The sequence below is a fragment of the Gallinula chloropus genome, assembly GCF_964237585.1.
Source record: "Gallinula chloropus genome assembly, chromosome: 27".
Taxonomy (NCBI): Eukaryota; Metazoa; Chordata; class Aves; order Gruiformes; family Rallidae; genus Gallinula; species Gallinula chloropus.
The window spans coordinates 1,412,743-1,428,556 of record NC_140112.1 but is presented as its reverse complement, the minus strand read 5'-3'; the positions used below and the strand labels follow the sequence as shown (position 1 = coordinate 1,428,556).

Below are 15,814 nucleotides of genomic sequence, written 5' to 3'. Positions count from 1 at the left end.
TCATCTGCTCCACAGCCTGCTGCCAGCACTGGCTCACCCAGAGTTTCTCCAGGTCTTCCATGGGCCAAAATCATCCTGTTTGCCTGCCAGCACCTCCCAGAAAAGAGCACCAGGTCAGGGAGATGCAAACACATCTTCCTTTCCCCCCTTCCAATTCCTTAGCTTAGATGTAGGAGACATTTTTGCCTTTGATACAGCTGCTCACAGACTTGGTATCTTCTCAGACATATGTCCTAATCTTCAAGCCCTGCCCTTCAAATCTCTAATCACCAACTTGCTCCCACCCCAGTGTGGGGCAGAAGTTGAGCTATGGCAGCCCTGCTTGGGGAGCAGGACGTTTGCAGAGAAGCCCAGTTTGCAGGCAGGTAGGTGAGGAACAGGTGAGGGAGCCATTGCCATCCCTCCTGCCAGACATTCCTCCATCACACAGTCCATGCAGCAGTTCCACCTGGCCATCCCCAGGAGGCCACACAGCCGTTTGCTAAACGGTCTCTCTTCTTCTTTCCTCTTTTTGTTCCCTTTTATTTCGTTTTTTTTTCAAAGAACACATTGTTACAAGAGCTGGAAAATACCCAAAAGCAGATAGAGGAACACCAGCACGACAAGGTAAATGCTGCTGCAGGGAACCTGCCCTAGTGACTGCGCTTCCTCACTCCTAACCCCCGGCTAGTGGCAGTTGTGCCTCCTAAAATACCCTAGTTTCGGAGGAGCTGGGATCCCAAAGCGCCCAGCAGCAGGAGGGCCACAAATTAACCCACGCAGTGGCTGGATGGAAGCTGCCACCCACCTCCCTGGAGCCCCCTGGTTCGGGTCCCTAACAGGCACGTTCAGTCCCGTCTCCATATTTCTATCACACTCATCCATCCCTGTCCCCCCGCCGAGGACAGCGGCCAGGCCAGGCTGGCTGGCTTCACCCTCGGGTGGAAAGGAGGGTTTACCCCAGAGCCCCTTGGTGCAGCCTGGCTGTGAGAGGCAGTGCTGCTGAGGCAGCCCCATCCACTTCACCCCAAGGATCCCTCACTTGAAGTGGGGGGAAGATCTACTCCATGCCCAGCATGCAGATGGCCCCGTAGGACTTCACACCTCCCCTACTCTGAGATAAAGCATCTAAGGAGGGTCTGCAACACAAGTCCACATTGGCATGTGCTGGAAAGCTGGAGGGTTGCAGCTTTTTGAAGCAAAGGGAGCTTTTGGGATGTGCCCCTTGTCTCATGCATGGTTGGGGGGATTGGGGGCTGCTTTCCCAGGGCCTTGCTCTGCCAGACCCTCCCTGCCTGCAGCAAGGATGTGTGGGCATTCCTCATGCTTCCCAGCCATGGCTGCTCAGCTCCAGGCAAAGCTCAGAGACTCACATGATGCTGCCTGCATGTTGCCCACCCTGGTCCAGCCTGTTTGCCCACAGGACTGGATCCCGCTGTGCCTGGAGGATCCTGTCTCCCCTGCCTCCCTGCCCACCCACAGTCTCCCCCCCTCCATCTCCTGCAGGACAGCATGGCCACCTAGAGCAGGCACAGGTTCTCAATGAGGATGGGGCCAACATCTAATTTGGCTCATGGGTTCCTCACTGCCAGCCCTTCCCAAGGCGAGTGCACATGTGGAGTCTGGAGCAAAACCAGAGTGTCCTAGTGGGACCCATTTTCCCCTGTCTCTCAAACCAGCATCGCTTCAAGCATGTGTGTGTGTGTCTGTCTCTCTGGCCTGTGATCACTTCCTCCCTTCGTGGCATTGCCCCAGCATCCTCACTCACTGTCACCTGCATGAGCTGTTTCTTTTTTGATGGTGTCAAAGGTGCTTGAATGGGGATTTTGGAAGGGAATATCAACCTGGAAATGGCTGAGGAGGTGGATTGCTCCAAACCTGGCTGCTCTTCAGAGCAAAACCAACCCCTGTCTGTCTCTTGCTTTGCCCTGAACAGCGACGGTTGTCTGATGAGATTGACAAATTGAGGCTGGAGGTTGATCAGCTCAAGACCAGAAGTGGGACATTTGTGGAGAGTGTGCATGCAAGGTAAGGGCCACCTGCTGAAACCCTGCCAGCCTGTGCCCATCCTGTTTCATAGAATCATTAAGGTTGGAAAAGACCTCCAACATCATCTAGTCCAACCATCCCCTTACCACCTGTATTACTCACTAAATTGTGTCCCTGAGTACCACATCCAGCCTTTCCTTGCACACCCCAGGGGACACTGACCCCACCACCTCCCTGGGCAGCCCCTTCTGATGCCCAACTGCTCTTCCTGAGAAGAAATGTCTCCTCATTTCTAACCTGAACCTCCCCTGGTGCAACTGGCAGCCATCCCCTCTGGTCCTGTCCCTGGTTATCTGCGAGAAGAGGCTGAGCCCAGCTAACCACAACCTCCTTCCAGGGAGTTGTAGAGTTGTAGAGAGCATCTAGCCATCCTGAACACCTTTGCCCTTCAGGACTTCCTCCCAAGGGACCCTCCCTACCAGGGTCCTGAACAGTTTGAAGTCTGCTCTCTGGAAGTCCAAGGCAGCAGGTTTACTGCCCCCACTCCTGACTTCACCAAGAATGGAGAACTCTGCCCAAGACAGCTTCTGACCACAACATCTCCCACCAGCTATTCTCTGTTTGTGAACAGAAGGTCTATCAGCAGGGTACCAGCCCTGGTAGGCTCACTAAACAGCTGTGTCAGGAAGTTCTCTTCCACATATTCCATGAACCTCCTAGAGTGCTTCCTCTGGTCTGTATTATGTTTCCAGCAAATATCTGTGAAGTTGAAATCCCCCATGAGAACAAGTGCTGGTGATGGTGCAACTTCCACCAGTTGCTTGTAGAATCCCTCATCTGTCTCTTCATCCTGGTTCAGCAGTCTATAACAGATCCCCACGAGGATGTCCACCTCGTTAGCATTCCCCTGATCCCTACCTACAGGGACTCTATGTTATCATCCCCAGCCCCAAACTCTACCACATCAAAGCACTCTCTAATATAGAGAGCCACACCACCACCCCTCCTATGCCTCCTGTCCCTTCTGAAGAGTTTATAGGTGTCCATGGCCACACTCCTGTCATGGGAGCAGTCCCACCACGTTTCAGTGATGGCATCTGAGTCACAGATTGCCTGTCACACAGTGGCTTCTGGCTCTTCCTGTTTGTTTCCCATGCTGCGTGCGTTAGTGAAGATGCACTTCAGTTGGGCCATTGCCCTCACCCCTGGCCATGGCACTGCTCCCCCACTCTCATCTCCAGTGAGCCTCATTTCCTCCCCAGCACCCTTCCTACCTCGTTTCAAGCCCTTTCAATGAGCCCTGCCAGCTCCTGGGCTGGGATCCACTTCCCCCTCTGGGACAGGTGGGACCCATCTGCAGCCATCAGGCTGGGTGCTGAGTAAACTGCCCCATGATCAAAAACCCCAATACTCCTGCAGTGGCACCAGCTTCTCAGCCATGAATTTAACAGCTGGGTTTTCCAGGTCCTGTCAGTACCCCTCTCTGCCACTGGAGGGACAGAAGAAAACACCCCCTGTGCTCCTGCTCCATCCACTAACCACCCAGCCCCTGAAGTCCCTTCTGAGAGCCTTCAGGCTTCTCTCAGCGATTTTGTCGCTCCCAGCTTGAACTATCAGGAGGGGATAATACTCAGAGGGGCAAATCAGGCCCAGACCCAGGCCCCAGGGAGGCAGCAGACTTTCCTACAGGCAGGGTCTGGCTCACATATGGGGCCCTCTCTTCCCCTCAGGAGTCACCTATAACAATTACCCTTCCTTCCTTCCTTCTGGATGGAGGTGGTCTTAGGTGTGGAGTCAACTTCCTCAGCCTAGACAACCTTCCACCACATCCTTGCCTACCCACCCCTCAAGCTCGAGAGCCTCAAACCTACTGTGTAAGAGCACGTGGGAAGGCAGGGCAGGGCAGGAGGGGGCTTGTCTGAAACATCAAGAAGGGACCTGGTTCCATTCCTCTGCATCCTTTAGGTCCCTTCCCTCTGCCCAACGGCAGCAGGGTAAGGTGTCCACCACTATTTGGGGTGTTTAGACTCCCACCATCACCCTTTGCTCTGTCTGCATCCTGCACCCATGGCTTTGGGGGGCATTGTGCTTTTAGGGCCCCAAAATGCCGTTGGCATCAACATTTCTGGTTCTACCACACTCGGTGCAGGGCTGAGGGGTGGGTGGTTCATTGCAGCAGGGTCAGCTCTGGCTGTGGTGTCCCCACCATGGATTTGTCCTGGGGTGGGACACAGACTGTTGAGAATAGCCCAGCACAACTGAATGGCCCAAAATCTGCTCTTCTAAAGATGAGAAGCCACGAGGCATTGTTTCTTTTTTCAGCATGAAGGGCTGAGGGCTTAATTTTCTGTGCAAGCTGGATGTCACCAAGCTCATTTCCCCCTGTGGGGTGCTGGGGTTGGGCTGGTGGAAAAAGAGGACTCTCTTTTGAGGTGTTGCAGGCAAAGGAGAGTAAACCCCTCATTTTTACCCCCTTCTTTCTACAATGGTCTTCCCACACCCTTCCACTTAAAGTCAGCTGGGAGATGAGGAGCCCAGAGCACCAGGAGGCGAGGTGAGTCCATCGGGTCTCAGCCTCTGGCACTGACTGGGGTACTCAGTACCACTGTGAGAAATCAAGGGGTTAGAAAAGGAGATTGCCAGCACAACCTCCACCCCCTGCCTTGCCACGGCCCCCTAACAGACCATGTCCTCTCCTGAGCACTTCTGATGTGGGTTACAGGCATCAGGGGATGAATGGGAATGACCACCAGTGGGAAAAGCTCCTTTGAGCTGGCATCACCAGCAGAGAGTCAGCAGCTGCGACAGAGAGAAGGCCTGGAGGCCACGTCTCAGCTGTGGACAGAAGAAATGGGGAGAGCAAGGAAGAGCTTGTGAGGATGAGGGATAGCTGCGTGCCAGAGGAGTGTCTGAAGCACGAGTGGGACCTGTGTATGGGTCTGGAAGAACAGGATGGACATTTTCTTTTCTTTGTATTTCTTAGAGGAGAAATCAGCAGAAAGCTTGAGTTACAGAGGCCAGAGTAACCCCCAGCTGAAATGTCAGCCTTTGTCTAAGGTGTCTTTATCTGTTCTGAGCTCAGGAGCAGCTTGTCAGCAGCTCCACAGCTTAAACCCCCTTGAAACTTGGGCTGTGCCTTTATCTGCAAACACCGAGCTGACGCCAGGCCAAGCTGCTCATGTTACTGGTTTTGAGGGCTCCGTAGATGCTCTGGTGGGGAGCCCAGGTCTGTATCTGCCCTGCAGAGCAGCCCCACTGTGATGGAAGAACACTGATCTGCATTGGACAACTGCTTTTGTTACATCAAAAAGCATTCATGCCTCATGGAAGTAGGGAGTAACGACCTCGTGCTTTGCTCTGCTGTGTGGTTGGGTCATGGGGGTGAGGAGGAGCAACCAGGCCATGTGGAGATGTGCAGTGAGTACCACAAGTGGCAAAAAGTGGCCTCATGTCCAACAGTGGCTGTTGTGTTGCTCTGCCCAGCATGGGGACCTGCTCCTGAGCATGGAGGAGGATAAAGTCCCAACCAATTTCTGCTGGGAAATCCCAAACACCACTCATCTCTTAGGTCTGGGAGATCTGTTTCAAATGGGATTTTATCCATCAAAGATTTTTTTTTCATGAAAATGTTAAAGAAAACATAAAAAGAAGGATAAAAGCTCCTTGGCTGACCCCTGTTCTGTACGATGGGGATGGAGAAGACAGACACAAGATGCTCTGTATATGTTGGAAAGTTCAAGCTGCTCTTGAGAGGGGAGGGCAAGAGGGGACTGTTGAGCCCACAGTTTCACAGCAGACCCACCACGCAGGGTGGTTTTGGTCAGAACTGGCTGGGTGTCCCAGATGCTGCAGCACAGGGGGAGGTGGCAGCAGGGTGGTGCCCAGGGCTGAGCTCCTGACAGTCTGTGAGCACATCTTTAAGGGCAGCATGGGGTGAATGGGAAACCTTTTTCTGGAGCCTGGTGATGCATCGTTTCATGCAGAGCAGGTTGGGGTTGCTGGTGTGGGCATCCTGGAGTGGCCACCTCCTGCTCCTCCTTCTCTGTCCTGAGCTAGCCTGGGCTGTAAAGGAGAGTGGCCTGAGCACAGGGGCAACCTTGCATGGAGCAATGCCTACAACAGGGCTTGTTCTCCCCAGGTCCCATATGGGCAGTGCCACGGACCTGCGCTTCCCGCTGAGTGCCGTGGTCCATGCGCCCGCCGAGCCCTTCGGCGCAGCCCCGGGCCTGTCCCGGGCACAGAAGGGTCGATTCGCCGCCCGGCGAGAGGAGTCAGCCAAGGTAACCCATCCTCATGCCAGCATGGGGTCAGGGTTGGGGTTGGGGTCACTTCCTGCCTTGCATGCTGGTCTCTTGTGTCCTTGATTTGGGGAAATGGGGCAACTTCCTTCAGCTGGTCCCTGGATGGGTGTAACACGGTGGGAGGGGTTTCCCTGCTGGGATTGCACTGAGCTGTGACTGCTGCATGGAGGTGTCCAGTTTGGCTTTTGGAGACATGGGGTCCCGTGTAGGACCAGTGGACCTTGTTCCCACAGGACTGGGAGCAGTCCCAGGCAGGCAGTGTCCTGGCCACAGGGCCTCACGCCTTCGACAGCGACCCTGAGATCTCTGACGTGGACGAGGATGACCGCGAGACGCTCTTCAGCTCCATGGATGTGCTTTCTCCTGGTGGGCACTCGGATGCCCAGACGTTGGCCATGATGCTCCAGGAGCAGCTGGATGCCATCAACGAGGAGATCAGGTAGCAGCCACGGCCAAAACCCACCACTGCCTTGTTCTGAAATGGCTTGGGGGCAGGGGTGGGAACACAAACTGGCAGGCAGTGGGAGGAGGCTCTGATGCCCTGAAATAGAGGTCTTGGTCCAGCTTCAGCCAGGGACATGGCTCCAGGACATCCAGCCTCAGGGCTTGGTCCTTCCTGCACATTGGGTCCCCATCCCTCAGCTGCACCAATGTTGGCTTGCAGAAAGGATCACTATTTTTTTTTTTTAAATTAAAAAAAAAGAGTCCCCCATGAATATTAAAAGAAGTCCCAGTGTGTCCCAGCTCTGGTTTGTGTGAATCCTGATGGGTCTTTCTGACGTTCCTGGAGATCAGGGGCACAAGTCACAGCATTCAAAGTGCATTTCCTGAGGGTAGGGACATCCTGTGGCAGGGAGATGTGAGATGATGCCCCAGACAGGTGGGGAGCCAGGAGCTCTGAGTCCCTCTGCTCCCCCAGGATGATACAAGAGGAGAAGGAGTCCACCGAGCTCCGTGCAGAGGAGCTGGAGACCCGCGTCACGAGCGGCAGCATGGAGGGCCTCAACCTCACCCAACTCTGCAAAAGGGCTTCCATCCCCACCTCACTGACAGCCCTGTCCCTGGCCAGCTCATCCCCACCGCTCAGCGGCCGCTCCACCCCCAAGCTCTCCTCCCGCAGCGCTGCTCAAGACCTGGACCGCATGGGGATCATGACGTTGGTGAGGAGGCGTGTAGGGTGGACGGGGGCTGGGCTGGGCGTTCATGTGGTTACCTGGGGTGGGGGCGAAGCCCCGGCATCCAGATGGGTGTGTGGGAGGGTGATGTGGAATGGGGGTGCCCACATTTGCTGCCTCACAGCCTGGCACACCTGGCCCTGGGGCTGCTCTGCGCGGGGGTTCTCCATTAACTGCCCCCCTTTCTGTGTCTCTCTCGCTTTCCCCCTTGCAATCAGCCCAGCGACTTGAGGAAGCACCGGAGGAAACTGCTAGTGAGTGGCTTCCATCCCGTTGGTTTTTGTCCAAGCCCCTTTTCCAGCCTGCTCCTGGCTTTGTCCACACCAGGTCAGGGTGCAGCAGGCGCGGGATGGAGCTGGGGACCCCAGGGATTCAGCAAGAGGATCATGGGGATCCCATAAGGTGCTTGGAGATGTGTCGGCTGGCAGCCTGGGGGGTGTGGCAGGACATGGGGAGGTTCAGAAAGCCACTGGGTCCTCAAACATTGTGTGTCCCCTCTGGCGACAGGGTGTCTTTGGGACATTCCCATCTGTGCTCCTCAGAGCCCTCTGCTGAGGGCCAGCAGCTTCTGTCCCCACACCCTGACCTGGACCATGAGGCTGCATCCTCTCTCCTCCTTGTTCCCAGGATTTTGGCCATACAGCCACATCCTCCCCATCTACTTGGGCATCTCGAGCCATTGCCAGAGCTCTAGTTCAGGCCAATCATGGAGCGTGGCAAAGCCTCAGGGCCCTGGTGGCTCTTTTGGCCATGCCTCCACGGAGCAAGAGAGAGGCAGGCAGCAGGGCAAGGATGGAGCAAGGCTTTGGCTGCCCAGCCTCATGGCTTCTCCACTTGTTCAGTCGCCTGCAGCTCGGGATGAAAGCCGAGAGGATAAAACCACCATCAAATGTGAGACGTCCCCCCCATCCTCACCCAGGACGTTGCGGCTGGAGAAGTTGGGTCACCCTGCTCTGAGCCAGGAGGATGGGAAGAGGTAGGTGGAACACCCTTTGGATCTCACCCCTGTGCCTGCTCTGTTGGTTTGAGGATTGACATGGGGAAAGCGTGGGCTTGTGGGATGGGATGGGGTTTGCCATGGCTTGTGCGCTGCTCGGGAATATAACCTAAAGGCTTTGCTGTTCCTCTCCCTCCTCCATCCCCAGCTCGCTGGAGGAGCAGGCCAGCAACCCCAGCAGCAACAGCAGCCAGGACTCCCTGCACAAGGGCTCCAAGAGGAAGGGCATCAAATCCTCCATCGGGCGCTTGTTCGGGAAAAAAGAGAAGGGTCGCTTGATTCAGCTGAGCAGAGAAGGGGCCACGGGGCAGGGTCCGTGAGCAGCCCTATTCCCATTCCTGCCGGGCGGGCGTCCTCTGGGGCCAGGCTCTCTGCACGCCTCCTGGCACAGTCTGGCTTTGGGGTGCTGTTGGGTGACAGGAGGAGGAGGAGCAGGGACATCCCTGCTGGTCTGGGGACATTGGGGCCATTGGCTCGGGGCTCCCTGCAGCTTCAGGGCAGTCGGGTCCTGGAGCTTTCTGCCCCACAGCCCTTTTCTGGCCTGAGCATGGTATCAGTCTTAATGCTCTGCAAGAGCTGCAGCGAGGATGGTGACCTCCCCCATCACTGTCTCACCTTTAGTGTCTCCAAATCTGCTTCCCTCCCCATGGGACCTTCTTGATTTCACAGAGCCCTTTGGTAGGAGCAGCTTTTCCACTCCCAAGTCCTTTACTGCTTTGATGTTGGGTGTTTTGAGATGGGAGGGTTGACAGGTGGGGATCCCCTTGGGCTTCCCAGGGATGTAGGGGGGCTGGAAGTGGAGACTGTCACCCCCTGTACTGCAACTGTGCATCCCCAAGACCCTGGCATGGGGATGGTGGCAGTGCCCACACTGAACCCATGGAATATCACACTGACATGAGGATGTCTTGCTTGACAACAGTGCTGCTGACCGACATGGAAGTGGGCATGCAGGACCCTCTGGGACTTGGCAAGTTGGGTGCTCAGGCTGAGAAGGATCGGCGCCTGCGGAAGAAGTGAGTGAACTTCCTTCCCTGCCCCAGCCAGACAATATCTTGCATGATGGCTGAGAAGCTGTGACATGGGGCTGGGAACTGCTGGAAAGGTTTCTCATCTTCACCCTTTCAGCTCCTTCAGTGGTTTGCTACCAGCTGGTTCCCTTTCAAGAGCTGCTTTCTTCCCACAAGCCCCCAATAAATCACTCTCCTGCTTCTGTTTCCTCCAGGCATGAACTCCTGGAAGAAGCTCGGAGGAAAGGATTGCCCTTTGCTCACTGGGATGGCCCCACAGTTGTCTCCTGGCTGGAGGTGAGGCAGAGCATACCCTGTGCACTGTCCCCATGCTCCAGCAGCTTTGCAACTGCTGCCTGTCTGAAGCTGCTCCCCCAGCAGCAGAACAGACCCCACAGTCCCACCACGCTTGGTCCTTGCACATGGTGGTTGCAAAGCCTGGGGGAGCAGAGCAAATCCCCAGATGTTCTGGAGAGCTGTGGTTTGGGGTTGCCTCAAGCCTATGCCTTAGCTTTGAGTTGAAAGGCTCAGTGGGTGCTCTTTCCTTGTGCCATGTCCATCAGATATAGGGATGCTGGGCTGCCCATGGGCCATCTGGGCAAGGTACAAACAAGAAAGGAGCCCCATATGGGCATCCAGCTTTGATACTGGGTGGCCTTGGTCCTGCCAGAGGAATTTGGGATGCGTCAACAGGGCAGTGACTGGCTTTGCCCTGTTTTGGCAGCTCTGGGTGGGAATGCCAGCCTGGTATGTTGCTGCTTGCCGAGCCAACGTGAAGAGTGGAGCCATCATGTCAGCCCTGTCTGACACTGAGATCCAGAGGGAGATCGGCATCAGCAACGCGCTGCATCGCCTGAAGCTGCGCCTGGCCATCCAGGAGATGGTCTCACTCACGAGCCCCTCAGCACCGCCCACTTCACGGACAGTAAGTGCCCCACACCACGGACCCCTCTTCCCCAGCCAAACCCTCCACAAGCCAGGACAACATACTTGTTTCCCCCCCCTTTCCCTGACTCCTTGGAACCACAGTGATCCATTGTCCCCCAGTGAGTCCCAGTGCAACAGGCCATGGAAGGGGTAACATTCCCTTGGGGACCAGTCAGGCCACCAGACACATGCACAGGCACAAAGATCATTTATGGCCATGGAGTGTGAAGCACTTTCATGTCTTAAGGCACCGACAGATGCTCTTGTCCTCACACTCAGAGGTTGGCAGCAGGAGGATGACCCTCCTGAGCAGCCTGCAAAGAGCAAAGCACTGTCTGCCCTGGAGATGATGCAGAGGATGCCCAGCCAGCATGTGTGTGATTTAAGGCCAAGCTCAGTTCAGCACAGCCCCTTTCTCAATTGATTCACTACCAGTCTGCTCCCAGAAACATGAAATTCCTGGGGCAAGTCAAGGCAACCACAGACCCCATCCTTGCCCTGGATGGGATGTGGAATGGATGGAGGGGTCATGTCTCATGCTGGTACCCACCCCCCCCAAGGGATTAATGGTGCCCCAGTAATGCCAACACACATCTGTAGAAATGCAGTGAGCAGGAAGGCCTCAAGCATGCTGTGTCCCCTCAGGTGGCCATAGCTGGGGTCACAGCTCTCAGAGACAAGCCTGGAGGCTCCATGAGTGTGACACCTAAGTAAAGAGGCAGCCAAAGGGCTGGTGGTCCCTGCTGTGCTCTCTGTGGCTGCACAGACAGCCCAGAGTCCTCATGAGCAGCAGGGTGCCACCAGCCCAAGAAGCAAGGATGCTGCAAGGTCTCCCCAGTACATCCCCAAGCACAAGGGCGGCCTGATCTTCCATCAGCCTGAGCTGGGCTTGCTTCCAGCGTGGCTGTGAACTGAAGCCACAGTTCATGACCTGACCACCCTGCTCTTTTCCCTGCAGTCCTCTGGAAATGTCTGGGTCACCCATGAGGAGATGGAGAACATGGCAACTTCCACCAAGACGGTGAGGCTGGGTGGCCCCGTTGCCCGGTGTATCGGTTACCGAGCTGGCTGAGCTCTGGGCATGCAGTAACACGCCAGACCCTGGGAGGGAAGGGGATCTTTGACACATCTCATGTGTCAGCTCTTGGTCAGCACCATGCACCTGTTTAGAAACCATCTTTCAGCCTTTAATAGCCCAACAATTTCTAAAACTGGCTTAAAAACCATCAGACATCAGATGCATTTTCCTTTGTCGAGTCCCTGTGGGTTTTGCTGGAGTAGCTGGTCTGTCAGGTGTGAGTTACAGAAAGGAAAGACAAAACCTGAGAGTGATCTCAGATAGATGCATGAGATTGAGTCTCTTGTTGGTTATTCTACACCCAGAGACCTGAGCACACCCAAATATTGTCCCCACTGCCTCCCACTCTGGCTCATAACTTTGAGTCCCTTGGAGGGATGTGGCCACACTTCCAAAAGTTTGGGCTCTTTTGGAGAGGCACAGCCACGTGCCCCTCTCTGCATGGACACCATGCCTGTGTCTCAAAGTAGGAGGAGTGCTTAAGATTTGGTGTGAATTAGGCATTTTGTGGAAGCTTGTGTCTGCTGGTCTAGTAGCACAGACCTGTAATAGGTGCCTGCAAGTGGTGGGTGCCTTCTGGGGACAGAGCTCAGGGTTACAGCAGGGATGGGACACTTGCCCTAAGCAGGTTTTGTGAGGTTGAGCAAAGCCAGCACGGGTTGACAAGGGGTGAAATAGCTACAAAACAGGCAAATTGGCTTGGGCAGCCCCTCTGAGGACTGTGACCCATGACCTGAAGCTTAAGTTTCTCTCTGCATCCCTCTGTCTTTGGGGGACCTGAGAACTACCCAGGAAGGTTGTGTGAGCCCATGTCTGTGCCATCTCCAGCCCAAGGCCTGTGAGAAAAGCCTCATCCTTGTACTCTTTGCTGGACAGAGAGATGGGGTGAAACCTGGGCCCAGCAGGGTTGGGGTGTCCCCAGCACCTTGTCAGCTGAGCTGCCCAAGCTGTGCAGCTCTGGGACTGACTCCCATCCCCTCTGGGTCACGCTGTGCTGAGGGATCCCACGCTCAGCACACCCCTTCATCGTGCAGGGCCGCCGGGTACTGACTTTACTTGTCCTTTCTGTTGACATGCTGCATGTGTCATGCTTAGGACACAGAGGAAGGCAGCTGGGCACAGGTGAGGTCCCCGTGTCACCCTTTTCCATGGGCGGTACATGGGGTGGTTATGGGAGGGGGAGTTGGACATCACATGGGGTACCTGGGGGATGAGCTGGGGACATCAGTATTGGCCAAGTCCTGCTTGGAGTCTGAGCCTGCATCCTTTGGTCGCTCCTCTGAGCCATCTCTAAGCATGGGGTGGTCCTCCTGGGACTCTGCACCATCCTTCTCTGCTTCAGGCAGTGACTTCTTCTGTGTAAGACACAGATCTTGGCTTAAAATCTCAGTGTAAGAGTGACCAGCCACCCTGCATGGGATCAAGCTGCACAGGCATCTAGTTTTCACAGGGCTTTTTAGCCCCAAGTTGAGGACAATGGACTGTTCTCATGAACTGAAAAGGTGGGAGGGAGGAGTCCTGCTTGGATCCATCTCTTCTGGTTTTATCACTCTCAAGTGTTTTACTTTTGTGCTGATGAGTTTTGCTTTGGCTTTGGACCTGGAATTAGCTTGCAGTGACAGGGACTGGATGTTTTTCTGCCCCAAATGGACTTTTGTTTTCAGTTTGAAGACACAAAACACATCTTTTGGTGATTTCCAAGCTTCTTAAAAACCAGTTGGGAATGCACCAAAACCTGTTTCTTAGTTATTTCAGCTTTCATGAATGTGCTTTTTCCAGAAGCAGCTTGCTCATGCAGTCCAGCTGTCCCTTACACTTGCTTTTTGGCTACTGCCTTGTCTCCTCAGGGGACATCAGTAGGACACAGACCATGGCCATCAGGACTGTTCCCTCCAGCTCCTTCAGTACAAACTAGGGTTAAACTTCTCTGGCTCAGGTTTGGTCCTCAGGACAGTAGCCCCCAGGCCACAGCACTGAACTGTTCCTGATCTCTTGGGAGTCTGCAGCTCCACCACATCCTGTTTTCTCCCCAGCTTCTCCATTTGCTTCTCTGCAGACACTGGCCTATGGGGACATGAACCATGAGTGGATTGGGAACGAGTGGCTACCCAGCTTGGGTCTCCCACAGTACCGCAGCTACTTCATGGAGTGTCTTGTTGATGCACGGATGTTGGACCACTTGACCAAGAAAGACCTCAGAGTGCACTTGAAGATGGTGGACAGTTTCCATCGGTGAGTCCCTTCCTTTGGGAGGTCCCTGGGGTACAGTGTCAGCACATGGAGCAGAGGATAGGGCAATTTGAAGGATTCTCCCCTGACTTGGCCAGGCCTGGTGCTGGAGGATGGCTCTTCTAGGCTAAAATCAACCAGCTGGTATGGGCAAATGTTCTTCTTCAGCACACTCCTTCCAGCAGAACTGCAGAGGACCAGGCCTTCACCTGGCTGTGCAGCAAATGCCAGGCCATAACACAAGGCTCATCACACCCCATCCCCTGCTGGCAGGCAGACCCATGTGCCAGCAGCCCAGCTTGAAGAAGCCTTGTGTCACCCCAACCCCCTTACTCAAGTACCAGTACCCTCATCTGCAGATCACCAGAGCTCAGATCAGGAATGGTTGTGGTGGGAAACATGAGCATTGGCTCATTCCTCTCTCTGGCATGCAGAGAGGAAGGGATGCCAATCCCAGCATGGCTTTTGAGTGGGCAGATGGGTACCACCATCTACCCCAGCTGTGGGGCTGTGTCCATGGACCTGCCAGGGCCCATCCTGCTCTGGGGATGGACTCTTCAGCCTGGAGCAGCCAGGTTCTCCCCAGCCACCGAGCTCTGAGTACCATGTACACTGAAGAAGGTAGAACACAGGAAAACTAATGGAGTGGGGAATTACCATGAAAGGGAGGGACATTCCCTCTTCTCTGGCCAAGATCTTCCCTTTGGGTTGTGCCTGGGCTGACCCAACCCTGAACTGAAGCATCCTATAGGCATATGGAGCATAGCCAGGGAGCTGGGTCCCTCCAAGCCACCTGCCCCATCGTGCTGAGCCCTCCTGAGGTGACATCTTGTGTCCTTGCAGCACCAGCCTGCAGTATGGCATCATGTGCCTGAAGAGGCTCAACTACGACCGCAAAGAGCTGGAGAGGAGGCGAGAAGAGACCCAGCACGAAATCAAAGGTCAGCAACCAAATACATGATCCAGGTCTGGAAAAGGAGAGGAGAAACCTCCCAAGAGATGCCCAGTCATGTTCTCTCCTAGTCCTTATTTTTCACACAGCATTTTCCTGGGCAAAAATCATTGTTCCTGAGCAACCATGCCTGGAGGGCTTTTCTCCAGAGGAGACCTCCCTGCAGTATTTCCCCAGCATATTGCTCTGACTGCCTTTATGCAGCTTACCCCAGTGAGACATGAGGAGGAAGATCCACTTGTGTCAAGCCAGGGCAGATCCCCTCCAAGCAGCAAACAGGCTTCTCCTGCCACTTTGAGATGCTCAGGACACCCTCCAGCTTGCTCAGCCTCCCCTCCCTCACTGGCTGTCCTGAGATTCCCTGCGCATCTGGCTGCTGCTTAGATTACATCTCATTATCCATAATGCCCCTAATTACACCAGCAGCCACGGGTTCTTAGGATTGATTTTCACAGTTGTTTTCTGCCTGTTATTTCAGTGTTTAGTTTGATGACTCCAAGTGAGCTGTCCCTGGCACTGGAGCACCCAGCATCACTGCTGGCTGAGGAGGGAGAGGCCCAGGAGCAGCCTTGGGCTCTGTCGAAGGGTTTCAGGACACCAGACACTCCCCAGTTGGTGTGGTGTGAGCTGGCTCTGATACATGCCCTTGCTCTTCCACAGATGTCTTGGTGTGGACCAATGACCAGGTCATTCACTGGATTCAGTCCATCGGCCTTCGCGAGTACGCGAACAACCTTGTGGAGAGCGGAGTGCACGGGGCTCTCCTGGCCCTCGATGAAAACTTCGACCACAACAGTCTGGCACTCGTGTTGCAAATCCCCACACAGAACACACAGGTAGGAGCAGCATCCCTGGGGGATTTTGGAGGAGGGTGGCCAGCGTGGGACATGGCTGTGCTGTGGCTCTACCAGTCCCACCGACTCAACTCTGCCTTCCCAAGCAGAGCACTCAGAGGGCACGTGGGCTCTCTTGTTCTCAGGCTTTCCTGGGTTGGGGCTTTGTGCAGGGAACTGTTCCCACCAATGGTAAATCACAGAATCCCAGGGGTTGGAAAGGACCTTGAGAGCTCCTGGGGTTCAACCCTCATGCCAAAGCAGCTCCCCAACTCATATTGCACAGGGCGGCGTCCAGACGGGGCTGGAATCTCTCCAGAGAAGGAGACTCCACACCCCCTGGG

At 55.1% G+C, this 15,814-nt stretch overlaps 1 protein-coding gene across 1 annotated transcript in view; it reads left to right on the top strand.

The window, feature by feature from the left end:
• Nucleotides 1-15,814, top strand: part of PPFIA4 (PTPRF interacting protein alpha 4) — a gene marked incomplete at its 5' end in the record, with an annotated part of 32,999 nt that overhangs the window by 13,123 nt on the left and 4,062 nt on the right. Inside the window, 16 exons of the mRNA XM_084275992.1 lie at nt 544-606; nt 1,916-2,007; nt 6,107-6,248; nt 6,503-6,708; nt 7,189-7,429; nt 7,663-7,698; nt 8,287-8,420; nt 8,590-8,753; nt 9,364-9,457; nt 9,667-9,748; nt 10,176-10,376; nt 11,337-11,399; nt 12,552-12,578; nt 13,513-13,688; nt 14,529-14,626; nt 15,298-15,473. Coding sequence (XP_084132118.1) covers nt 544-606; nt 1,916-2,007; nt 6,107-6,248; nt 6,503-6,708; nt 7,189-7,429; nt 7,663-7,698; nt 8,287-8,420; nt 8,590-8,753; nt 9,364-9,457; nt 9,667-9,748; nt 10,176-10,376; nt 11,337-11,399; nt 12,552-12,578; nt 13,513-13,688; nt 14,529-14,626; nt 15,298-15,473 — 1,995 coding nt within the window. The remainder of the gene's footprint in view (nt 1-543; nt 607-1,915; nt 2,008-6,106; nt 6,249-6,502; nt 6,709-7,188; nt 7,430-7,662; nt 7,699-8,286; nt 8,421-8,589; nt 8,754-9,363; nt 9,458-9,666; nt 9,749-10,175; nt 10,377-11,336; nt 11,400-12,551; nt 12,579-13,512; nt 13,689-14,528; nt 14,627-15,297; nt 15,474-15,814) is intronic.